This window comes from Pseudorasbora parva, chromosome 6 (genome assembly GCF_024679245.1).
Source record: "Pseudorasbora parva isolate DD20220531a chromosome 6, ASM2467924v1, whole genome shotgun sequence".
NCBI classification, from domain to species: Eukaryota; Metazoa; Chordata; class Actinopteri; order Cypriniformes; family Gobionidae; genus Pseudorasbora; species Pseudorasbora parva.
Genome location: NC_090177.1, coordinates 21,583,691 through 21,608,875, shown reverse-complemented (window position 1 = coordinate 21,608,875; position 25,185 = coordinate 21,583,691). Strand labels below are relative to the sequence as shown.

The 25,185-nt window shown below is 36.9% G+C and overlaps 1 protein-coding gene and 1 long non-coding RNA gene across 2 annotated transcripts; one reads left to right on the top strand and one right to left on the bottom strand.

Annotated features, from left to right (window-relative positions):
- Window positions 1-2,503: 2,503 nt before the first annotated feature.
- avpr2aa (arginine vasopressin receptor 2a, duplicate a) lies at window positions 2,504-23,476 on the bottom strand. Its single transcript, XM_067447250.1, has 6 exons — window positions 23,145-23,476; window positions 13,419-13,786; window positions 12,905-13,150; window positions 12,581-12,727; window positions 8,691-9,264; window positions 2,504-3,876 (listed from the first exon to the last, which is right to left on the bottom strand). The coding sequence occupies exons 2-6, from the start codon at window positions 13,782-13,784 to the stop codon at window positions 3,677-3,679; spliced, it is 1,533 nt and encodes a 510-aa protein (XP_067303351.1). The 5' UTR covers window positions 13,785-13,786; window positions 23,145-23,476; the 3' UTR covers window positions 2,504-3,676.
- Window positions 10,214-12,590, top strand: LOC137079287 (uncharacterized). Its single transcript, XR_010905448.1, has 3 exons — window positions 10,214-10,279; window positions 11,084-11,137; window positions 12,528-12,590. It is a non-coding gene; the product is annotated as an uncharacterized lncRNA (long non-coding RNA).
- Window positions 23,477-25,185: the final 1,709 nt, after the last annotated feature.

Here is a 25,185-nt window from a genome sequence, read left to right as displayed (position 1 = left end):
TAGGTGTTTCGTCTGGCTCAGTATGAGCTTCAAGAAGTGAAATTATTTGAAATGCTGAGAATTGTCTTCCTGCATTATAGTTAAAGGGGTAAATTCTGTCATCACTCAAGTTGTTCCAAATCTGTATGAAACAAAAAATACTATGGCTGTCAATGGAGCCCATCAGATGTTTGGTTACCGACATTTTTCAAAATATCTTCCTTTGTGTTCAGCAGAAGAAAGAAAGGTGAGTAAGAGATGACAGAATTAACATTATTGCGTGAACTATACCTTTAACAAATGTGATGTTTATGTTTATTTATGTGAATATATGCAAGCAAACATTGCCTAAACTAACTAATCTGTTGTGCAGATCAGTTTGTGAAGAATTCTAGCCCATTTGTACAGTCCGATGCCAAGTGATAATCATCATCATATGTTATGGCTGAAATGAGATACTTTCCTGCAGTGATGCATCAAACTTTCAGTCCTAATTTATGCCGCAAGTTTAACTTTCATCTAATCTGTCTGCAGTGCATACTTCAGATATGCATTCTGCAGTCATAGATAATCCAGGTGGTCTTTGACAAACAGTCATGGTGGCAAGCCTGGGGTTATTTGAGACCCCCTTGTGTGTTTGCTATATGTGCAGTATTCCTCTTGCATTAATTTCGACTCTTAACAACTGTGCTTGGCTTCTTCTATTTGTACACCATTTACCAAGTAGTTGTGTAAACCTTTTTCATTGTCCAGAAAGCCTTTAATCTTAATGATATAAACCACTAAAGGTGATGTTAAAAATGTTTTGTTTGACAAAGAGGACAAATTGTTTCAGTTTTAATTTGTTTTCTGATTTCATGAATCAAACCAATCCTCTTTGACTATCAGTAAAGATAGTCATGAAGATCAGCTCACATTTGGAATTATCCAAAATATAAATTACATTAACACATAACAGATAAAATAATAAAGAAATATATATATTTTAAAACAATAAATAAAAACAAATGCTGTATCTGTAAGTGTCCCACACAATACTAATAGGTTTTATTCATTTTTGTACAGATTTGTCCGTATACCTTGAATTTGTTTTTAGCTTTTGTTTTCTGGACTATATCACAAGCAGGGCTCGACATTTAACATGTTCATGTGCTTGTCCTTTGAACAAGCAAATCGGTCATTCACTTGGCCAGATAAAACATTTGCTTGTCCGGAAAAAAAGTTAGATTTGTGTGTGTGTGTGTGTGTGTGTGATTAAGACTAATTCTTACTTACCCCTCTTGTTTAATGGGGTAAGCACACTTGCATTCTTATTTCAGAGGTGTTGTGAGTAAATGATTACACACCGATTCGTGAGTTCAGTGTTGGACAGATCAGTTCATTAAAATGAATCGGTTCAAATGAGTCATTAGTTTGCGAATCGGACAAAAGCGGACGCGTTATGTGTGAATCCAGTTAAAACAACGTAACAGATGTGAGTGAGAAAGAGCTAAGAGTGCGCTCTTAGCTAAGAGTGAGCTCTCTGCTCGTTCTCTGTCACTCAGTTACCCCCCCCCCCCCAAAAAAAAAAAATCAATGTAGGAAAAACCCTGTAGGCTATGCTTCAGGTTTCATATTATATTCTTAAATTTGATCTATACATTAAATTAAAATAAGACACTGTTACCAATCCAATTAAATAATGTACACAGAAAAATGATAACTGCATTCAATAATGTTTTGAGATTTGTGTTTTTGAATAAACAAAATAAATGTTGAGAAGTATATGAAACTAAACCACCAGTAGGTGGCAGCAGGTGGGTCTTAATGAGTGAGTCATTAATTCAAATTCATTCAAGAATGAGGCAGTCATTTACGAATAGGTCATTAAAACTTTGATTCAACCGATACATTCAAACACTGAATCATTCAGTAACACTGTTTCTGTTAGAGGCGTTATGGTTCTGCTGTTTGGAACTTTGTTGCTTAGAATCTTTGTTTGGAACTATTTTTGCTGCTGAAATAGAACAAAAACACTTAATATTGCATCTAAAATGTAAGTAACTAAAAGTAATTAATTGTTTATGGAACTGTCATATGAAATCAGTGTCATTTTCAGTCGTGATGGTATTCAGGCAAACATCACATTTGGTTGTGTGATGTTGTTTAAACGTATCATGTTATAAATATAAAAACTTCACATTTTGAATATTTGTTGCAATTTCTCTGCAACATTATATTGCATTATATATTATCCATATCTAGTATCCATCACCAACACTAAATGTTGATGCAGAATGCAGAATCATTCTTGCATTTTTGTCATTGGCGTTTTAATCAGGCTCTTGTCCCTCAGGCAAGTAAACTTATCTTTCACACTTGTTCCTTCAAGAAATCCACTTGTCCCTGACAAGCGTTAATGTCGAGCCCTGACAAGGATATAACAGACATTTTTTCCTCTTTAAAATACAGAATAAATATATTAAGATAAACATCTGTATCAATAGATTTGTACTTTTATTTACATTATATCGTGTGTGTTTTGTTTAATCTAAGCCTATATGAACAGTGAAAAATCCACTACTGCTACAAAAATATTCTCTTAATCAGTACTTTGCTCTTTTTTTATTGAAAAAAGAAAATAGCCAGTCTTAAAAAAAATATATATTTAATTGATAAGCAAAATCTTGCAATTTATTACGACTTGTCTTTTTTAGAGGTTTATGTTTCTTACCCCGCTGGCAAATGATTTGTTCTTGTTTTAAGTAAATACTGATTAAGAAAATTATTATTATTATTATTTTTTACAGAGGACAGGATCTGACTTATACATCAGTTCATTTCAAGGCACTGTATAACCTGAAGTCATTTTAGTTTCCCTTCCTTTCCCATCTTCATTCTTTATGACTTCCTATTATGCTTACACAAATTTAAATAGTGCTCCTATAAATAATTTTCAACTGTTATTGAGGAACTGAAAGTGCTTCTGTTTTGCACACTGCTTATTTTGTCAGCCTGCTTATTATTCAAAATATGACACATTAAATATACAAATCAGTCCATGTTCAGTTTGTATACCTGAATCTTTTGTACTGAATGTGTAAGTCAGGTATTTGTCCAATAAGGAACATATGTTACTTTTTAGTCCTGGATTTTTCTGTTTGGCATGGATTTGAACTGTCCCCTGGATGTAGTTTCCATGCATGGATCCCATCATTTATCTTCCTCCTCAGTCCTTGCCAGCCATGAAAGCTCTGAATCTGAAGAAGTCTTATGACAGAAAGGCTGATAAATGGGATGAAATTGCTGGCTCTGAGGTTAAGGCCTTGATCTCTTCTTCCTCTGCGGTTAAGACTTTTATCTCCATCTCTCACACAATAGTGGACAATTTCAATAAAGTATAATGTTTAATAAATTATCTCAGTATTCTTAGGAAGTTTAATTAAGTTTATTATGACAGTCAGTAAGCCGTTCTTTATCCTGATGGATGAGAGCGGCCTCATTATCATTGGTCTGTTTGTGCTTAAAATCCTCATGATCTTTATGTTATTGGGCCTGTTTGCTCATTAAAATGTCACTCTTCACAGTTAAAACGGCATCCTCAGCTACTCTGAATAGAAGATGTAGCAATATCTCATGACAGCAAGTCTTCCACATGCGTAGGGGGTAATGCATTAATCGCCACCTCCGCTGACACTCAATTGTAGCTTGTTAGGGGTCAGTACTGGTTGTCCTTGGTGGTTGAAGTGTTTATATCGCTGGAGTGGTCATGTGTCGAGCTCCTGCGGGGCAGCTTTGGCCGACAGCGCAGTAGAGCGAGAAGTTCACGGGACACGCTGCTGGAAAAGGCTGTGTAGATCCACGGGTTCGTACAGGAGTTCAGACTGGCTAACAACATCAGGATGGTGAAAGCCACTCCTGAAAATGAGGGGGGAGAAAGTCGAATCAATTTCAATTCAAATAGGTCAAGTTTATTGTCCTCAATTAAGGGCTACTACTATATAAACCACATCAGAGACGGTGACACCTTGAAATGTGCTGATCTAAGAGAGGTTTCAAAACTCGACTAGCATAAAACCTTGTTTATACTTACGCAAACATTCGCCACCGCTAACAGGCAATGTTCTGAGAAAAGATTCTTTCAAAGTTGCGAACAAACATTATTTGCGTAAAGTTATCTGGTCGTAAATTACATTATCAAAACATGATAATTTTTTTATGCATGCATACATTTCTGTTTATGCATAGTTCATGGCTGTTTCCCTGAATATAATTTTTATACTCATTTCAGATGGTTCATTCAAAAGTAATGATTGTAAATTAAAAAAATTGAACATTCCATTAATGTTTTCTCTAACATTGACCATTAACGATGAAACAGTTTTTTCAGGATTCTTTGATAAATAGTGGGGAAAAAATTGGATGAATTTTTGAATTTGTTCCTGTACTTTTCAGGCAGTGTAACATTACAGAAAATAATGCGAAGTTTAATTTCATTATAAAAAAAATCATATTTTCTTTATACTGCATAAAATCAAAATGTACACTTCATAAAATTATTTTAAAAAATCATAAACAAACCCCATAACTTACAAAAACACTGGAATGTATAATGTAAAGTATCCTACTGATTTGGTTCTTAAGCTTGTTTGTTGCTTTGTGAATATAAACTATAAATGCCTTGAGGCACTGAGAGTGGCCCCAGCTAACAAAAATATGTTCTAAGAACATTTAGCTAACATTCCCATTAAGTTATAAAAACATTATTTCCTGATGTTCTCAGAACATTCAACACATACATGTTTCCATTGTGGGAAATGCAGTATGAAAATATTTTATACTAAGCAGTTTATATGACTAATGGCAGAATGTTGCCCATTTGACTGCACATAAACAACTGAAACCAATCAAAAAGCAGCTGGAGTGGGAGCACAGATGTGTGTACATTAGCAGCTCTGCAGTGGTCTGTGGTGCGAGATATCAAAATCTGATTATTGATTTAAGATCAGCAGGGAATTAGAAGGGTTATTTATTGGTGTGAGGAAAAAAGGCTTTAAAATGAGATGAAGAGATGGAGTGCATTTGCAGGGCATTTCTTGTAGTAGTAAACACCGATTTGCTTCATTGCATTGACAGGCTCCACATTTTCCGGATAATTTGCAACCATTCCAAAGCTCTTCCACAATCCAATGAGTCCGGAATTAATAATACCCTTACTGAACAGCCAAATGTCCTCATTGAGTTGTACCTCATGTTTTACCTACAAAAATGACTATTCTATGGTGCTGGGTAGTAGCTGATTAAATGTAATCTGGATTACATAATCTAAGTATTTATGTACTTGTAATTAGATTATTTTACATTTTAAAATGATTTTAATCAGACTACAGTTACTTTTTATTGATTGTATGATTGCATGTTATTCTCACAACCTTTTTTTTCATCGGAACCTCATTCACCTAATATGTTTACTTGAAGTGCCCCCTGATATTTTGAGTTAGTAAATTAGGCCAATAATAAAATTAAGCCCATTAATAGATTTAAAGCTTCACTGTGTGATATTTTCCCCCATTTAGCGGTGAAAAGGTATATGACCATCTAGGGAATAATAGTTTCTGTTCCTCTCAATTCTGATTTAGTTTTAACTCCTACGGTGGCCGATTTAGTCCAAGATTAACATGGCAATCCCCCTCTTCACATTCGACACGGTGCCATCGAGTGTTAAAGGTCCTGTTCTTCACGTTTCCATCTTTCAAACTTTAGTTTGTGTGTAATGTTGCTGTTAGAGCATAAATAATACCTGTAAAATTATAAAGCGCAAAGTTCAATGCCAAGCGAGATATTTTATTTAACAGAAGTTCCCTTTCAAAGCCTACAGCGAACGGCCGGTTTGGACTACACCCCTGCACTTCCTGCTGTAATGACGTCAATAGAACCGTTTGTTGACTAACCCTCCGCCCACAAGTACACACAAAATAGGGGGCGTGGTCTTGTTGCTCTCCCACGTGCAGAAGAGCGCGCATTCAGCTCTTGCATCTCCCCGATATGGTAAGAGGCCAGACCTTTCCGGGCAAAGTGCGCTAAGCTGCTGTCCAATCACAACACAGGAAGCGCTGGCCCAATCAGAACTCGTTACGTATTTCTGAAGGAGGGACTTCATAGAACAAGGAAATCATCAGGCCGTTTTTAGGACAGAGGAAACAGCGGTGTACAGAAGTAAATTGTGTGAAAAATACTGTGTTTTTTTACACGCGAAACATGAACTCATGTTATATTGCACACTGTAAACAAAATTAAAGCTTCGAAAACACGCGAAGAATGGGACCTTTAAAACGCGAAAGGCGAAGCTTGAATTTATGGGTATGTCCCTCTTTGGCTAATGTACTTTCAAGATGGAGGGGCAACATGGCGACCAGCATTCGAACCCCTCACCTGTATGTATTTTAAATGGCATATTATAAACTTACGAGAATACTTTATTACTTGAAAGAAGTAAATATACATTAATGAGCACATCTTTTTTGAAAGAACTAAGTGTTTTTAGCTAAGAATAAGCTAAAAAAGTTACACAGTGTAGCCTTAAGTTCACTATTCTCTGATATATGTTAATGGTCACATGACATGCAGGTAAACAAATAAAATATGTATCTTTTTAGAAAGTGTATTTTATCAGGTGTTTAGATATTATTTTATTATATTATTATTATTAAAAAATATTTTAATTTGACTATTAAGTTGATTACTTAATAGCTTTTTTTATTAAAATCACAAACCACCTGCATTTTCACGAACCCCAGTCTGGGAAACCCTTGTCTCGCGTAGCTCCATTGCAGCATTCATTGGACGAGGACCACCTAAGAGGACGTTTGACTGATATGTAACGCAATTAAATCACAATTAAATTTGTTTCGTTCCTCGTCATGTTTAGTGGTGTGAAAATGTAAAGTTGATGTCCCTGCAATAACAGACTGGTGTGCATCTATAACTGATTCATTCAAGAATGTTGTGTAAGTTTACTGCAGCAACGTAGCCGCAAACTTCACATACTTACACATCGAGTTACTTAGTTACTTTATTAAAAAAGTAATGTTACATTACTTTTGCGTTACTTTTTCTCACCTTTGTTTTTATAACAAAAAAGTTATATTTTTGTGCAAATGTAAAGACCTCTTCACACCAACATTTAAATAATAAGCCTCAGGCCGAAGTAAAAATGCAAATTCACGCATGTACAGTAGAGAGCACAACTCAAACAAAACTTTCAGCTGTTCTGTCGTTCTGTATAAAGGAAGAATAGGACGCAGGAGAAAAAAGTTTAACACCCTTACCAAAAAAAAAACACAATAATTGAAAGTCATTTTTGCTTTTGGTTTGAATCATTGAAAGTTAGCAGCAAAACATTGGTAATTATTGGAGGTTTGCAAAGTATTCTGATTTTGCATTTGACTGACTTTATTCATTTTAAAGATTACTTAATCTTTATTGAGCAAGTGAGATAAATAAATGCTCACATTTGCACACAACGCCTTTGCACTTACGCTCAATTTTTTTCAACATGGGGAGAAAAGAGCTGTCAGTGAAATGTAAAAAAAAGTAACTTGCATTACTTTAAAAAAAAAAAAAAACTATTTTGTTGTAAATTTTAAAACTAATGCTTGGAAATGTAATCTGATTCTGTAACTCAAGTTACTTGTAATGCGTTACCCCTAACACAGGACATAATGTTATATCTGATGCACTTGTTGTAAATCACAAAGAATGGAATATATTCTCTTTGTATTTTTATATTAATATGGTACAGGATTATCTTATTCAAATCAATGTGATAAACGAGTTAAAAAGTCGTCAACTTTATTTAATGCTTTTTACAATGGCGATTGTTTCAAAGCAACTTCCCAGTGTTAACAGGAAAATAATGCAAAATAATTTGATTTGGCTGTACAGCTGCTCTGAAGAAAATGGTGTTGTCATCTAGCTCATTTCAATTATCATATAGTGACAATGTGGGCAAATCAGTAATTTAGTTGATATAGTTTAGTTAGTTTAGTTAGTATAGTTTAGTTTAGTTTAGTAATTAAATGTATTTGGATATTTAGTTACCGAGCAAGCCAAGCCAAAGGCGAAAGTGGCAAGAAACCAAAACTCCAAAAGTAATCTAAAAGTTTAGATTAGTTTGTAAAACTAATTACCATTTTTTTGTCATGTAACTTGGGATCAGTAACCGACTATAATTTGTATAATTTGTTACTGATTACATGTAATCTGGATTGTTTAATCAGATTCTAAAAATCTAGTACTTGTAATTAGATTACATTTAAAAGGTTCATAACCAGATTAAATGATTGAAACAAATTCACAGATTCTCCCAATTTTTTTTTTTTTTACTTTAAATTTTAGTTTTCTTAAAAAGCCAACCACTTATAGTATATTTGCAAGGGTTCCAGTTTTGTAGAACAGCACACACCAGACATTAGTCAGGTGAATCACCTAAATTGTTTCTCTTTGCAGGAGACCCTTTTTTTATATTTAGTTAGTTATTCGTTTTTCATCAATTTACAAACCAAAGTTTGTAAAACCTTTATCAACATCGTACAAAATAATTCTACTCAAATCTATTGTGATAAGCAAGTTACTAACTACAATTATCGTCATGTAATTGGTAATCAGTTATGGACTACAATTTGTAAGCAAACAACCCAGCACTGGCTGTGAGGACTGCTTTAGTTTCTCACCTTGGTTAGGGGGGTTGGGGTCCCAGGCAGCCCACAGCTGTACAATGAAGAAGGGTGACCAGCACAATGTATAGACAAGCACAATGACCAGAGTCATCCTCACTGTTTTAGACATAGCTTTCGACACGCCTGTAAGCGGTGGATGGAGAGGGCAAGGTGGGAAAGAGGGGTTTGATGAAATATTGGATTCTTCTCTAGTGGTGTTCCTGTGAGAAGCAGAGTTGCTCCAGATGGTGGGAGGGTGAGTCTGAATACGAGGCAGCACATCAGGGGATGAATTCTGAGTCTGTGAGGCTAGATAATTGGGACTGTAGCCATCCTGACAAGATTGATCACAACAATGAGGCTCTGGTGCGTCCTCAGCGTTACAGGTGTGAGAATGGGTTGAGCCACTGTTGGTGTTCTTTTTGTGGAGTTCTCTTGTTTCTCTCGGCATGTGTGAGAGTCTAGCTTCGCTGGCCCGCTTTTTGAAGATGGGAAAGTGAAAAATGACCAGGTTCTTCTTCATGTCAGCAGAAACTATGCGTTCTGTTTTCAAGTAGATGTTATCATGGATCTCTTTGAATATGCGTACCTGGAGACACACAAATAAAAGTTTTAATTAACTTGTTACTTAAATTTGACATTTCACATGCTTTATCCTGTTCTAGGTTATTACTAAAGCTCACAATCAGTTGGTGTTGCGGTTCAATACACATATAAATTGACATTGTGGTGGGTTAATCACATTATCTCGAAACGTTTGAGAACCCTCGAACCATGTAAATCATTTAATTGAAAAGGTTCACTCAGATAGGCTCACTTGTTAAAGGTGCAAATTTTTGTAATTTTTGTCCCTCGCGGCTACCCCACAGCATGGGGGGGGGGTTCCTCACATAAACCCATAATAATAATACATTTTATTTGTGTACCTGTGCTCTTCCTACATGTATAACAACTTATCACAACTTAAGGGAAATTTATATTTCCCTTAAGTGGGAAATATACAGAAATTGTAGTTGTACTGCATAAGTTAAGAATTATATATAGATTAATCCTTCTTAAAGGTACTGAAGTTATTTACTCAAGAACAGAGCATATTTAGTGAGCAATTACTTCTGTTCTTTATATTGTCATTATAAGTGAATGCTGTCACTTTAAAAGATCTTCCCCTGTCGCACATGAAGTCAGTTACAAAACTTACAAAACGCGTGACTGTCCTCCATCTGCTCCTCTTCAGAAAATTAAATTCGCTGTCCCATTGATCACGGTATTTACACAGGGTTTGGGTTTGTTGGCAGGAGTGCCTTCCATCTCTATCGTTAGTAACGTCCATCATCCGTCTGTTTTGTTTTTCCCCGCGTTGTCACTCGTCGTCATCTGACCTCACACACTATAACCTCGCGACAACGGCCACCTGTAGGCTGGTGTAGGCTACTGCAGATGGCAGTTATCGCGAGGCTAGTTACAGAGCTCAGATTGGAAATGTTTTTTAGTTTTTTTACTCCGGTATTATTATTTTTTTAATAACGCAGGTTAAAATACGGGAGGACGGCGGGAAAGAAGGGTAAAATACGGGACTTTCCCGGCCAAAACGGGATACTTGACAGGTATGCCCCACTGTTTATTTACCCTCAAGCCATCCTAGGTGTATATGACATTCTTCTCTCAGATTAATACAATTGGAGTTATATAAAAAATGTACTGACTAATCCAAGCTTTATAATGGCAGTAAATGGCAGTTAAAAATTTGAAGCCCAAAAACGTGCATCCATCCATTTTTAAAGTAATCCACACTGCTCCAATGGAGGTTAATAAAGGCCTTCTGGAGCAAATCAATGGGTTTGTGTAAGAAAAATATACATATATAAAACTTAATAAAGTAAAATATCTAGCTTCCACCAGACTGCCTTCAGTATTCAAATTACGAAGAAAGTGTAAAGCCTCTCGCAGTTCAAAACGCTTGCGCTATTTCCAATTTCATCTTCGGGCCAGTAACGCTTTTTTCCGAAAGTTGAATTAGGAAGATGGTCTGGCGGAAGTGAGATATTTTACTTTATAATGTTTTAAATATGAAAAATATCATATTATGAAAATATCTTTCGTACACACAAATGCATCAATTCGCTTCAGAAGTCCTTTATTAACCCTCCGGAGCAGTGTGAATGGATGGATGCACTTTTTTACTGACATTATAAGGCTCATATTAGCCAGGATATTATATAACTCCAATTGTGTTTGTCTGAAAGAAAAATGTCATATACACCTTGGATGGCTTGAGGGTGAGTAAATCTAGGGATCATTTTCATTTTTGGGCGAACTATCCCTTTAGTAAGCAAAATGGCATGCGTCTTGCAGAAGAACATAGTGAACGTGATATCATTTTTTTATTTCCCCCGCAAAAACGTCCCAAGCCCTTAACATAAAAATCAGTCAACAGGCTTCAGTGGACAACCTAGGAAGATGGGGTAGGTCTCATTACTCGCAAACAGTGGTTTTTAATTCTGGATTGTTTTCAAATTTAGCACATGGAGTACCTATTAGGTGGTGAATTGATTCTGTAGTGTTACATAGAGAGGATATCCTAAATGTGCCATTTTGAGAATCACTGCTTTCTAGTCTCTAGCACTCATTTATTAAGTAAAAGTTGGCGAAAACCTCTCTTAATGGAAATCTTGTTTATAAACTAAACCCAGATGGGACATTTAACAGAAGTAAAGTCATTTAAAGACTTTGTATGATGGAACTGAATCACAAATGAAGCTCAAGTATGAAAAATTAACAGCAAGTAATACATAGCATCATTTATACAAACATTCACAAGGATGTCAAAAGACATCTGGAGGTCAGTGGCAAAAAAAAGTTCACAAATGTGGGAAGTTTTTCATTATTGCAGGCTTTTATTTTTTTTCACGATGTATTTTAAGATATATAGAATCTTTTTTAAATCAGGAAGTTTGCTTGAAAGGATTACCATGAAGGTATTTAACGGTCCAGAGGTTAAAGATTCTTGCAAACTGTTTTCAAACAATGTTTGTTGCCATTGTCACTCAGTGAGAAGCAGTGTTAGGTTTGGTTTATGCATGGTGTACTTTTTCTTAAATAAAACTGGCTTCATGGGAACAGTATCAGCTGGTGGAAGGAGAGATCTGCACATTAGAGAATTTCTCTCCTGAAATAGAACTTTACTGACCAAAACCCCTTGCCCAGGTCAGAGAGCATAATCTCACCAAATAAGCAGTATTGGGACATGTCAGGGGGGACAGGGACAGCCTGAAGGGCAGGACTTTGTGCTGATATGTTCAACCCCTCGAATGCAAAGTGCAGAAACGGCCTGTGTCAAGGAAGAGTCAAGATATGATATTACACGTCATTCAGGTCGAATGCTGCACACAAATCTCTGGGATGGATGTGTTCAAAAATGTGTCTCTGCGTGAGCATCTTGAACGGTAGCTTGTGAAGGCTCTGATTCAGAACTCTCAGGTCCAAGATTGGCCGTATCCCACCGATTTTCTTGGGTACAATGAAGTACGGGCTGTAAAGTGGTACAGCCAGTGGTATGTTGCGCTTTATCGATTGCCCAGCACTATCCTTCATATTAACGTGGTACATTTAGACTGTATTTATATAAACTATTAGAGTGTAGATAACTAAACTATAGTCTATGGTAGAAAGAAATAAAATAAAAATCCAATGTTGATTTTTTAAATTTATTTTTTATGAAGAAGCACTAGATTTAAAAACTGTTAATCACATCAAATACAGTAGTTCCTTTTAAACTAGGCCCAATAATGTTCATTCTAATGTGATTCTGTAATGTCTAACTAATGTCTTCACATTTATGTATTTTTATTTAAGGAGAATGAGAACTGGGATTAGAGACAAATGAAATGCACTGGCACCAGCAGTACCTGACAAATGGTGATGATAAAGGTAGGAAGCACAAACACGGCTATAGTCATCCAGGTAACATACGCTTTCAGACCCCAGGGCTCAGCAAAGTGTCCCCAGCATTCAAACACTCCTGGAGAGACCTCTGACCTGGAGAAAATAAACACCTGTAGGGAAGACAGCATTGAGAAAATATGGAAAATATTTTAAATTAGTTCCTTTTGTGTTGCATGCAATATCACCATATGGGTTTGGAAGACTTGAAGGCGAATAAATAATGCCAAATATTGGGTGAACTATTGCATTTAAAATGTTGTAAACTTTAGTATTGACAACCATAGTACCTGTGGCACACTGAGAACAAGGGCTAGACTCCAGGCTACCATTATAGGTGTATTCCAGCATGAAACTGCCCCTCCATTGTAAGTCTGTAAGGGGCAGCAGATGGCATTATGGCGGTCCACTGTCATAGCCACAATCATGTAAGAGGATGCAAACATTCCCACAATCTGCAGATATTTCACTGAGCGGCACAGCACATCAGGACCTTGAAATCTCTCTGTAATAACCCATACCAGCTGCGGGAGCACCTGCAAAACAGTGCACTGCGGTTGACAAGTCACTTAAAAGAAATAATGCCAGGGTTGCAACTTTGGTTACCTGGCTGGAGTGACATTTTAAAGACATGGCTAATTCACGAAATGGAAATACTTGTGTGACTTACATGTTATAATGTTTACAGAATAACGAATATAAGAGTAAAATGTAAGTTATGGTGGCGTGAGAGTGGGAGACACCCTGAAAGCATGTTGGCAACCCTGCAATATAATGCTAAGCATTAGACAAAGTTCAGCTCACCTGAAAAAACGCCACCACAAGGTCTGCAACACACAGATTGACCATAAATAGGTGCATTGGAGCGTTGTATTTGCGTCGCCTCAGCAGAACCCACAGTACAAAGCTGTTTCCTAGTGTTGTCAGCGCAAGAACCAGACCCAGAATTCCAATCTCAGCTTGAGCCAGAGCCATGTCCCGCATACTGGTTGGACCAGGCGCCTGAGTGGAGTTTATTGAGCTGTTTTGAGACACCAGCCAGAAGTATGATCCTCTTCTGAAAGTGCTGTTGAGTTCAGCATGCTCAGAGAATGAGGAGGTGAGGTTGGACCATGCAACGGTTGCATGGAGGGATCCTTCCCAACCTGCCTCTTCTGAGAAGGTCTCCATGCCTGCAAGAATAGGTTACATAGAGATATGGTATCATCAAGTGGCAACCCAAAAGTAAATGGTCTTGAAATTAAACACGTAAATGTATTAAAAAAATTATTGCATGTGCATAATTATTGACATGACTAAATTCATTATTTTGTGAATTAAATAAAGCACATGAAGTGTTATTTACAAACACTAAGGTAGATATTGTATTAGTATTAGCCCTTTGCTCTACACACACATGGCCATCACATTGCATTGCAACTCTTGTCATCAATCTTGTTTTATGAACTTTTGCCACACAGTTAGTTTAGCAATTTCACAGAAACACAAAAAGCAAGCAAACAAATCTGCTTCCTCTTCCACTCTTTGATTTATTTTATTCCCCCATTGCTACAGCCCCCCACAAATGAGTCTGTCAAGTCCTCTCTTTTGTTTTCTTTTCAAAATTTTCCCTGACTTGATTTGACTCCAACTATCCCACCCCAGCTTAGTCCATCACATTCGCTCCCTATTAGTATCTCTCTCATCCCTGATTGACTCCATTAAGTACTCCTCCTCCTTCTTCTACCCTTCTCTGTTTTTCCATTGCTCATTCCTTTACCCCATATTCTATCGCTTCCTCTGTCTGTTATCAACTGCTCCTTGATCCCAATAAAATGTGGTTTATTTTTTTAACTATACAAATAAATAATAAAAATAAAAATATCAGTTGCAAAAATGAGACTGACCGTTTGAGAAAGAGTGGTAGCATGGGACGCTGGGTTAAATAAACAGAGAGGAGGAGGTGGAGTGAGCAATAGGATACAGGGCATGAGATGAGAACAAACAAAAGAGAATTAACTAGATATAGGGCCACACATACCAATACAAAGTTTGCCCATATATGTGAATAAGAAAAGAGAAAAATAACCAAAATACCATCTCACATGAAACATTATCCCCATACATTACACACTGAATCTGACAGGATTGTATAGTGTGGAACACAATGCTGATAATTCATCATAGACTGGTTGAACCTGGATACTTGATAATACTTATTAATTCATTTCATTATACTTTGAAATTAATTATAGATTATACAGTCCAAATAGTCTGCCTATACATCTTTTTTATCATGTCTTTGACTCTACCTTTCCCTTTGTTTCTACACATTCTCTCACTCCCTTTGTTTCTCATTCGATCTCTCTCTTTCTGAAAGACCATTGTTTCCAGCAATCGCTTTATCTTAAATCAATGAGAGGTTTCTTTGCACTGTGTGTGAGCTGTATGTCTCTCTGTGTAATTATCTGGATTTTGGTGTTAAATTAATCCAGTATTCATCTGTCCTCCCCATTATTCGCACACACAAGTTTAGAACTTTCTTGCAGGAAATCAAATTCAGATTAAATTATTTACATATTTACAGTCTTTAATCAGTGATCTGAAAGTAAATATTATTTTTTCTTTTTTTATATTGAACCATTTTAACTCTTTAGCCCTGAAATACAAATTCTAATTGTAAAAACAAATTTGTTCAGTTTACTCACTCTTAGAAGAAAAGGTTCTATCGGCGTTACGTATTTGGAACCCCTAAAAGGTTCTATATAGAATCCTTTTAAGTGCCAAATGCTTGTCATTATAAAACCTTTTTAGCATAAAAGGTTCTTTGGAAACTTCAAAGAACCTTTGGAGGTTCCATATAGAACCTTTTCTAGAACCTTTTAGGGGTTCAAAATACATAGCGTCGATAGAAAACAAATTCCTTGTTACGATTGTTGTGTTTTGCATGCTGAATGTTGAAGTCTGTGTGTGACTCAAGCATAGTCAATTTCTATTGTCACAAATATATATATATCAACCCAATTAAAAGGTTATGCCATGAATATTAGCAAAAAAAAGTTAAAAGATCATTATTTGACATTGTTATGTTATATCATTAATATATAATATTTTAATTAATATATAATTATTACTTTACTTCCTTTGAATTCAGAAAACTGTGATTTCTTGTTGCATTATACTGCATTAATAAGAAAATTACAATAATATGAATGAAGTTCCAAGTGCCACACCAAAGGGAACATTAATCACAATTATTGTGAGAGGAAGTGTAGGAAATGAGTACCCTGACGTGGTCATACTCAATTCTAGTCAGAAAATGAGTTTGAAACTGCTCCATTAGGCTGTGATTATGGGGCGAGTTTCAACCGAACCAGGAAAGACATCAATTGGATAGACCTACAACCAATCAGAGCAATGAAGCGACGTATTACGCTAGTTGTCACATGTCAACAGAGCTCAGCTGCACTGTGTTGCCAAGTCCGCGTTTTTTTCCGCGGGTTATTTTCTATACCCGTGGGTTGAAGCGACTATTATGAGACATATAGCCGCATGAGTGCGAATTTTAGCAGGCAAACTTGCCAAAATAACACATTTTATCCCCCAGACACAATTTTTTCCTTCCCCCCCTGTGGACCAGGGTTAGGGTTAGGGTTCCTAACCCTTCCCCACACACACACACACTTTTATTTATTTTTATTTTTTAGCAAAATGTTACTCAAACCTGTCAAGTAATGTTTGAATGAAGTGCAAGCGGTTCAACCCGGCGCTCAGGTGGAGTAAAATAGTCTTTAATAGGTGCTCTTGGGAAAGGGAAAATTCCCAATGACAAAAAAAACAACAACAACAAAAAAAAAACAAGGAAAAATGGCAGGTCCAAGGCACTCAGTCAGCCGTAAACAGGAGAAGGAATGATTTAAAAAGCCTTTATTTGGTACGGCTTAAGTCAAGAGCCAGCATGTTTCAACCAACAAATGGTCTTCTTCAGGGCAAAGCAACAAGGCTTTTAAAATCATTCCTTCTCCTCTGTTTACATCTAACTGAGTGCGTTGGACCTGCCTTTTTAATGTTTACTTGGGTTTTCTAAGTTACAAAGGCGTAGCATGCAAATAGTTCAGATTACTTAATTAAGTTAGTTCAACAAATTATTGGACATTTAGTAAAGTTTACTAAAAAAGTCTTAGTAAAAACTACTGTTGGATTTTACATTGCTGGGCCAAATAATATTAGACAGTATCATTTAGAAAAGTAATTTACAGCACCTCATAAATAATACTGATGATATCTATCATCTCTCATTCTAGGACTCTATACTTCATTCTCTTTCAGCATAAATACTAAGATTGTGAAATTCTTGCTTTTTACAAAATGAGTTTTTTTTTTATGTATTGCGATGTCTTTCCAGTTCCAGTCATAAATAAAAGCAAGTGTCCTTGTCACAGCGGTGTTTAAGGTCATCCTCTGAAGCAGCTGATGCATGAGCTGTTTGGTTTACCCTTGCTTTGTCATTTTCTACCTTTCCTTGAATCCCTTTCCCTCTGAGGAATCCACTAATATGGTGCAGCAGAAATGTTGACCTAGACTAAATATAGCTGATGATACAAAAAAGCACTTTGCAAGCTGCTTTTTATGCAGAATACTTGAAAGTGTTTTAAACATGGTTAGACAGCAGAGGTATTGGTGTGATGGTGTTCTTGGACAGATCACCTCAATTGTGCAGTGAGTTGTTTTATTAAATGCATATTTAGTCTGGCTTATGCATTTGGGAAGGCAGATTATCTTTTTGAAAATGGTCGGTAAAAGAAAGTGCGTAAAAATGTTTATTGGAATGTGTGTTCCATATATACTAAAAATATTATATGAGCTGCTTTATTTTTGGATTAAGCAAGAAAAAACAAGCAGTAAAAAGCTAAATGGTATGTTTTGGTCATTATAAGTTTAAAAATAGTTTTGGACTATTTGGACAATATTCTTTGATGTGAATATTGGTTTAACAGATTACGTTAACGTTATAATGTAATGATCATAAAAAAATACATATTAATACATTAATAATAATTGATCAAATATATCTAGTACTCACCATTGTGGACAATGTTATGTTGGACCTTTAACATAATAGGACACAAAATTGTCCATATTCAAATAAAAAATAAGAAGATTTTTGTTGTTGTTGATTTGGCAAAATCATACTACAACAAACACAATATAAACAACAATCGCGTCTGGGCACGGTACAAGACAACCATGCCTAATGTAAGCCTTAAACTAAATAAACCGAACTAAACATAATCCTCACATTACACATAAGGAAAGTGCATCCTCGTTTCTCTGGAGGCAGGCGAGGGGCTGGAAAGAAACAGCGAGAGAAACCAGGGCGGTGATGATGGTGGGAGAAACCAGGGAGTAGAAGGAGGAGCAAAGTTGAAATCCAGAGCACATCCAGGATGAATGACCACAATGAAGTCCAGGGAGAGAGGAGGCATGGTGAAGACTTGACAGGCAGATCAAGGTGCACAACAAACTGAGACAGAGCTGATGGACATGGAGACTCAGACAGTGCCGATGAGACACCAATGGATCTGGAGGCTGAGTGTCCGAGGTGGAACCAGGGTGCCGGAGGACTTAGGCGCAGCCGGTGGGACTCAGGATCAAAGCAGAGCCAGAGAGCAAGTGGAGCTCGACAGCCAAAGGGCTGGAGGGATGAAGTGCAGCTGAAGGCACGTATGTCCATGGAGTCGCATGCAGAGTAACAACTGACCGAGGTGAAGCTGGAGGAACAAGGGAGGCCGGAGAAGTCATAAGGAGGATGCTCCTAGGTGGAGCAGAAGGAGGGAGGAGCCAATGTGAACCTGAGTAGTCAACAGGCCAAGGTGGAGTGACGAGCTTGGTGGCTGGAGGTGAAGCCAGGGGATCCCCTAGCCAAGGCGGAGCTGGAGACTTGAAGACCCAAGGCAGATCCATGCAGCAGAGTGAAGTCAACAGAGGGGGAGCCAAGGGACTGAATGAAAACAGCAGAGGCAGGGCCGAAGGATTGACTTTTTTTAGTACAGTCCCTGACAAAAGTCTTGTCGCTTGTGTAAAAATTGACCTAAAGTGCCGCTGAAATATTTTTCTAATCAAGATTTTTTTTACAAGAAATGGCTCATTTTAATCCCACCAGCTTTTGTGATAATGTTTCAGTGAAAAAAACTAAACTTTCAAAAAGTATTCTAATATTCACAGCTTGGTAAAGCCCATTGAGTCAATTTTTGCAAAGACATGTGTTGTCACCTTGTCATATGAGCTTCACCTGTGACTAATAATGGATCAATTAGGTCTCAAGTGTGTATAAAAAGAACCCCAGTACACTAGACCTTCACATCAACTGCAACTAGACCTCTGCAAACATGCCTAAGATTCACCCTGAGACTAAAGTTTTGATTATCAAGAGGCTGAAGACCAGATCCACTGCTGATGTGGCAGACACCTTCAATGTGTCTCAGCATCAAGTACAGAGGATTAAAAAAAGATTTGAAGAGACTGGAGACGTTTTTGACAAGCCCAGGTCAGGCAGACCCCGCAAGACAACTGCTCGAGAGGACCGTTTGTTGGCTCGAAAATCCAAGGCCAGCCCATTTTCCACTGCAGCAGAGCTCCACGAGACCTGGTCACCTGAAGTCCCTGTGTCAACCAGAACAGTTTGTCGGATTCTGTCTCGAAATGGCCTCCATGGTCGAATCAGTGCCCAGAAGCCAGCACTAAACAAAAGACAATTGAAAAACCGTGTGGCATTTGCCAAGGCCCACAGCCTGCTAAAAGGATGGACGCAGGAAAAGTGGCAGAAGGTGGATTTTTCAGATGAATCTTCTGTTGAATTACACCACAGTCGCCGCAAATATTGCAGGAGACCTACTGGAGCCAGAATGGATCCGAGATTCACCCAGAAAACAGTGAAGTTTGGTGGCGGAAAAATCATGGTCTGGGGTTACATCCAGTATGGGGGTGTGCGAGAGATCTGCAGGGTGGAAGGCAACATCAATAGTCTAAAATACCAAGAAATCTTTGCTACCTCTTATTCCCAACCATAAAAGAGGCCAAATTCTGCAGCAGGACGGTGCTCCATCGCATACTTCCATCTCCACATCAAAGTTCCTCAAGGCAAAGAAGATCAAGATGCTCCAGGATTGGCCAGCCCAGTCACCAGACATGAACATCATTGAGCATATGTGGGGTAGGATGAAAGAGGACGCATGGAAGACGAAACCAAAGAATATTGATGAACTCTGGGAGGCATGCAAGACTGCTTTCTTAGCTATTCCTGATGACTTCATCAATAAATTGTATGAATCCTTGCCAAACCGCATGGATGCAGTCCTTCAAGCTCATGGAAGTCATACAAGATATTAAATTTGGATCTCACAGCACCACAACTTAATTTGCTGATATATTTTTGTATTTGCAGTAAATTTGTTCAATTTCTGTATAGGTGACAAAACTTTTGTCTTGCCAAAATTTGACCTTTCTGTCTTGATTAAATGATAAATATTTTTTCTATGAAAATTATTTATTTCAATGCATTAAACATCATTTGGGAGGGTTTTAGCTTTTCATATGAGCTATTTCTAACACCAATTAATTAATTAAAAGTCAGGTTAATATCAGGTATTTGTAGAAAATAGATAAGCGACAAGACTTTTGTCAGGGACTGTAGAGGAGGTGGAAGAGGGAGACTAGGTGGAATATTTGGAGACGCAAGAGTCTTGTTGCGGGGCGGGACCAGCAGAGATGCTGGAAACTTGGAACTGGGTTGGACCAGCGGAGACCGGAGACTCCGGAAAATATTCTCTTCCACTCCTCGTAAAAGTGACCAGAAGCCATTATGCAGCTCACCCTCAGGAGTATCGATTCCATGGCTCTATTCCATTCCCACAAACTTTACGAGGACACCCACTGGCAATGCTGATGTTGTCAGCTTACACACCTGGTCAGACTCTCTTTGGTGCTCGGGCTCCAGTGCGATGGTCGGCTCAGGCGTCCGCTCTGGCATTGCAGCAGGCTCAGGCTCTTCTTCTGGGCTCTGGCATAGGCTCCCTGCAGTGTTTGGGGGGCGTCTGGCTGTGTTCTGGATCCAGTGTGGGGGGGGTGATGTCCTCCACAGCAGGGCAAATGGTGAACACCGATCCGTTGTTTATCAGCACCCACTAAACCAAAGCGACGAAATCCCCCTGAGAACCATTCCCAGATACACAGTGTGAGCTGTTCAGATAGTGGGTGATTCACACTGGATCTAAAAAGTCCCTTGTGTGGTCTTTGCTCATTCTGCTCGAAGCAATGCAGCTGACTGGCATGCAAGTACATTATTAAAAATCATTTTAAACTGTATTTAGTAATAATCTAACTAGGAACACACAGGAGAATCATATGAATATACCAAAAAAAAAAAACACAACCACTTACACAACCATTATAAACAACACAAAACCAAAAAAAAAGAAGTTTAAACACATTGGGATGAGGTAACTAAATGAACGACCGGTGAACATAATCAGAAACTATAGAAACAAGCAAGGATCAGGCACACAGGCAAACTGAATAAAACTAAAACACACTGAAACAAACCAAAGCCTACACCTGACAAATACTGTATATACTAAGACAATATTTTCTCATTTACACATGTAATTGTGTGATTAAAAAGGGGGTTAATGAACTTTGCTAACCTTTAATTTTTATTTAACCTTATTTTCACAGCTCTTGTTTTTTCACTTATACTGACAAACAGAATAAATATTTTGGACAAAGTGATTGAAACAGAAATTGGCCATAATTTCAGATATACCTGCAGGTTGTAATAATTGCTCAAGATGGTCTAAAACAGGCCAGGCAGTTTTGTGCGTCATTAAAAATACTTTTTTCTTTTAGTTGTATCTTCCAACAGCTTATGCAATTGCAAATTAATTTTCCGTCATGAATGCCTGCCATGTATCATAGCATTCAGCACATTATTAATTAAATCAAGTGCACTAAAATATTGCGTCAGCATGTGTCCAAAACCTCCCGGCTGGATTTCAACAGCTTCTTACACCTGATAAGAACATCTTGAGGAACCTCGGTTTCAGAAAGTTCACAGGGACTAAAATAAGAAACTGTTTTCCAGGATAAAATAATAATTTAAAAAAATACATAACCAAAGTACATAACCTTTGTCTTCATTATTACACTGATTTATTTTTCATTCTTAAATACTAAATCTCATTTTTAATTAGACAAGAGCTAAAATGACCAAAAAGGTGACGAAAGGCTGGAATTTTAGATCATGATATGGCTATTATCTTCACACCTAATGTTTAAATGCCCTCAGCCATCTTTGAGCTCTCTTTAGGCTTTTAATGACAACATCAATCCTAATACCCTGAGAGACTCTTACTGTTTGTAGAAGTTAAAACATTAGCAATGTAGTGTTTATGCCAATTAACATTCTCCATGTTCTAAGAGATTAAGTGGTTAGCGAATTACAGTGACCTCATCACAAGTCTCCATGAGCAAAACTCATCAATGTAGCACAAAATGTAAACAAATGAGTTGTGCTTTGTTTCCACATTACAAAGTAGTCATTTATAGACTATATGGGTTGTTGACATGACCATGAATTTATCTTATTCAAGATACATTTTCACCCCTTTTAAAAAACCTTTGGAATTTGTAAAAATACACACCACACACATCTCAATTAACGTGAATTAATGTGTCATGAAAACTGCACATAATTCTAAAGTAAGAAGCAATTAAATTGTGTTATTTAAAATAGTTTTAGATGGAGTATTGACCAAATTAGTTCAACCATGAATGTATATTTGTGTGCATTCATGCTCGCTTCACCCTTCGTCGCTGCATGCTTCTCTTACTTTAAAAGTAGTTTCTCTTTTATTTTATTCCCCTATAACATGATAAGACACATGAATCAAATAAAAATGGGGAAAATACATTATTTCAACACAAGTTAGGATAAGACTTTCATTCAGTGTGACTTTTATGGAGAAAATACTTTATGTTCTAGAGAAGAAACAAGAATTTTTTTTTACATCTGCCCACAGGAAAACTATAGTTCTGTCAGTGTGGCAAACATACTCCCATTCTAATGGAATCAGACAGAGTTTGGCTTGCTAATGCAGAATTTCTGACTTATTCTTGCAGTAAATAACTGAAAATATTCATGTGCACATTTAAATTTCCAAATTAGTATTAGAACTTTTATTTTTTTTACATGTTATCCCAAATCTGTACAATGCTATATAATCTAATATAAATATATATTTTACCATAAATCTCAATCAGTTTTGTTAAATTTATGCTTACAATGCCGATACAAATTATTTGCCATTGAGGGGGGCAAGAAAATACTCAAGAAAATTTCAATATATAGCCCTGAAAAGTCTATAAAAAAATTTTTTTTGCTTGTCAAATTATTTTGCATATATGTTCAAAAAGATGCATTTGTATTAGCAAAACACATTTATCAAGAACATTTGTTTTGCAGTGAAGAGGCATTTTATTTTTTCAAGAACTTACTCTGTTTTCTTGAATCAGCTGCAATAATCCATGTAATCCATGTGTTTTGTGAGGAGCTTTGGTCGGTTCTTTAAAGCTGCAGTTTTGCTTCGTGATGGTTAGTTGACATAAGAGCTTCCAAGCTGCTTATGAAGAGCATTGAGATATTTCACCACCCTATGTGAACTTGTAAAGCTGTAGTTTTGCAGCTTTCACCCGAGTTCATGTTCACAGAATTCAGAGCTTCATTTCTTCATGCAGCCCTCGGACAGAGGCACGCAATTTATTCCAAGAAATGTCCCACCGTTCCTGAGACTCTGCGTGTCTGAGCTTTAATTTCCCACATTACATGAGCACCGGTGCACCGGTGCCGTTGAATTTGAGCCTGGCTTAATATAAACATATCTCTTACGTTCACTCGCCCTCTCTCTTCCCTCGCTCCCTCCCTTCTCTCCATTTCTCAGGTCTCTTGTGTCGTTAGATGAGGGGAGGAGCCAATAACATGAGGTGTTTTTATACATCCATCTCAGCTGTGACACAGAAAACAAATAGATTGAAGCTGAGAGCTGTTTGTCACAACTTGTGCTATAGTGACACTGTTCAGATCTGTGTCAATATTTGCTCCCATATTTACATTAACCTCCTCTGGGTGTGACTGCACTCTTGTTGGTTGTTTGAACTAATAAGATGCCTGATTAACACTCTCACAATGTACACGATGTGTTTCCATTTGTGTAAATTGTGAAATGTTTTTGCATGCCTTCAGCTGTTTGCTCATTTTTTTCTGGGCTGTATTGCACTGATTATTCCACTGATTCTTGAAAGGTGGACAAACAGGTCACAGAAGGCACATTTCCATTTCGGTTGAAATAAAGAAATGGTCTTTGATTTTTTTATAGAATGATAAAATAAGTAATTTTATATTAGACCGCTGGTTGGGTGTTAGGGTTTGGGTTAGAATAAGTTGACATATAGTTTCTTGTAGTCAGTAGAATGTCTGTTGGGGGACCATCAGAATAAAGTGTTAGCAGATATTAAACAGACTGAGTTAGCTGATGTAGTTGCAAAGCTAATAGTTAGTAGCTGTACTCACAAAATGTCACCCACAAATGTTTACATTATACATAATATTTTCACATGTGTAATTTGATTGGGTAAAATAATTTATATTGTAAAAAATGTTTATATAAATTAGACATTTATATATTTGCATAATTTATTTTGGTAAAATTATAAAATTATCTAATACAATACTTCATGCTGAAGATCCTCTATAACATGGGCTATATGAGTTTTATGAGTTTTATCACTTTAACTTAATGTGTTTATATTTTCTGATAAAAGCGTGATATGCCAACTCTTGTCAGAAAAATTCTAAAGAAATAGATTTTTAGAAAATGTCCTTAATTTTAAGTAGGTCCAATCACTTCTAGAAAACTAACTGGAAAATAGAAGAAGCACAACGGGGCAACACAATAATTTGAAGTAAATTTAATTTCCATAATAAATACGTGCAAAAAATGTTAAATGCACATTGGTTTTCCATTGGCCTTATTTGTACCTGACTATAATTTACTAAACTGTTTTGTAACAGACAAATATTGACATAATATAAAATGACACCGTACAAAAATTACAAATGTTGAAATAATAATGAGTAATAAATAGGCTTAATAATACATTTAAATAAGCTTCCTCTTTGAACAAACGATAAAATAAAATTCTTTAAAGAGCCACAATTAATGCCTAAAAGAGCAAAAAATTAGACAGATGCGTGATGTGCATGGTGGCTTTTTATATATAAATCAAGATAAATATTCCCAAAGTGCACAGGGGCTCCAAGTACTGCACATGACTTTTCCTGAACACAGCACACTCAACAACATGCTGTCTTTCTGGCCTCTCCTGTACTGTAGTGGATTTGGACAAATATCTTGCAGGCAGAATGCATTTTTGAGGCACAAATCAAGCAGACATGGAGCAGGCTGCAGTCATTTCCCATCACCAGTGGATTTATTGAAGGAAGCGTTTCCAGGGCCCCGTTGGACATGAACGAAGGCCA

Excerpts from the sequence above, each read along its gene's own strand:
- avpr2aa (XM_067447250.1), bottom strand. The coding sequence starts at position 13,784 with ATGGAGACCTTCTCAGAAGAGGCAGGTTGGGAAGGATCCCTCCATGCA. Across the intron at positions 12,728-12,904 it reads TTGTTCTCAGTGTGCCACAG|GTGTTTATTTTCTCCAGGTC; the intron begins GTACTATGGTTG and ends TCTTCCCTACAG. Across the intron at positions 9,265-12,580 it reads TTATCATCACCATTTGTCAG|GTACGCATATTCAAAGAGAT; the intron begins GTACTGCTGGTG and ends GTGTGTCTCCAG.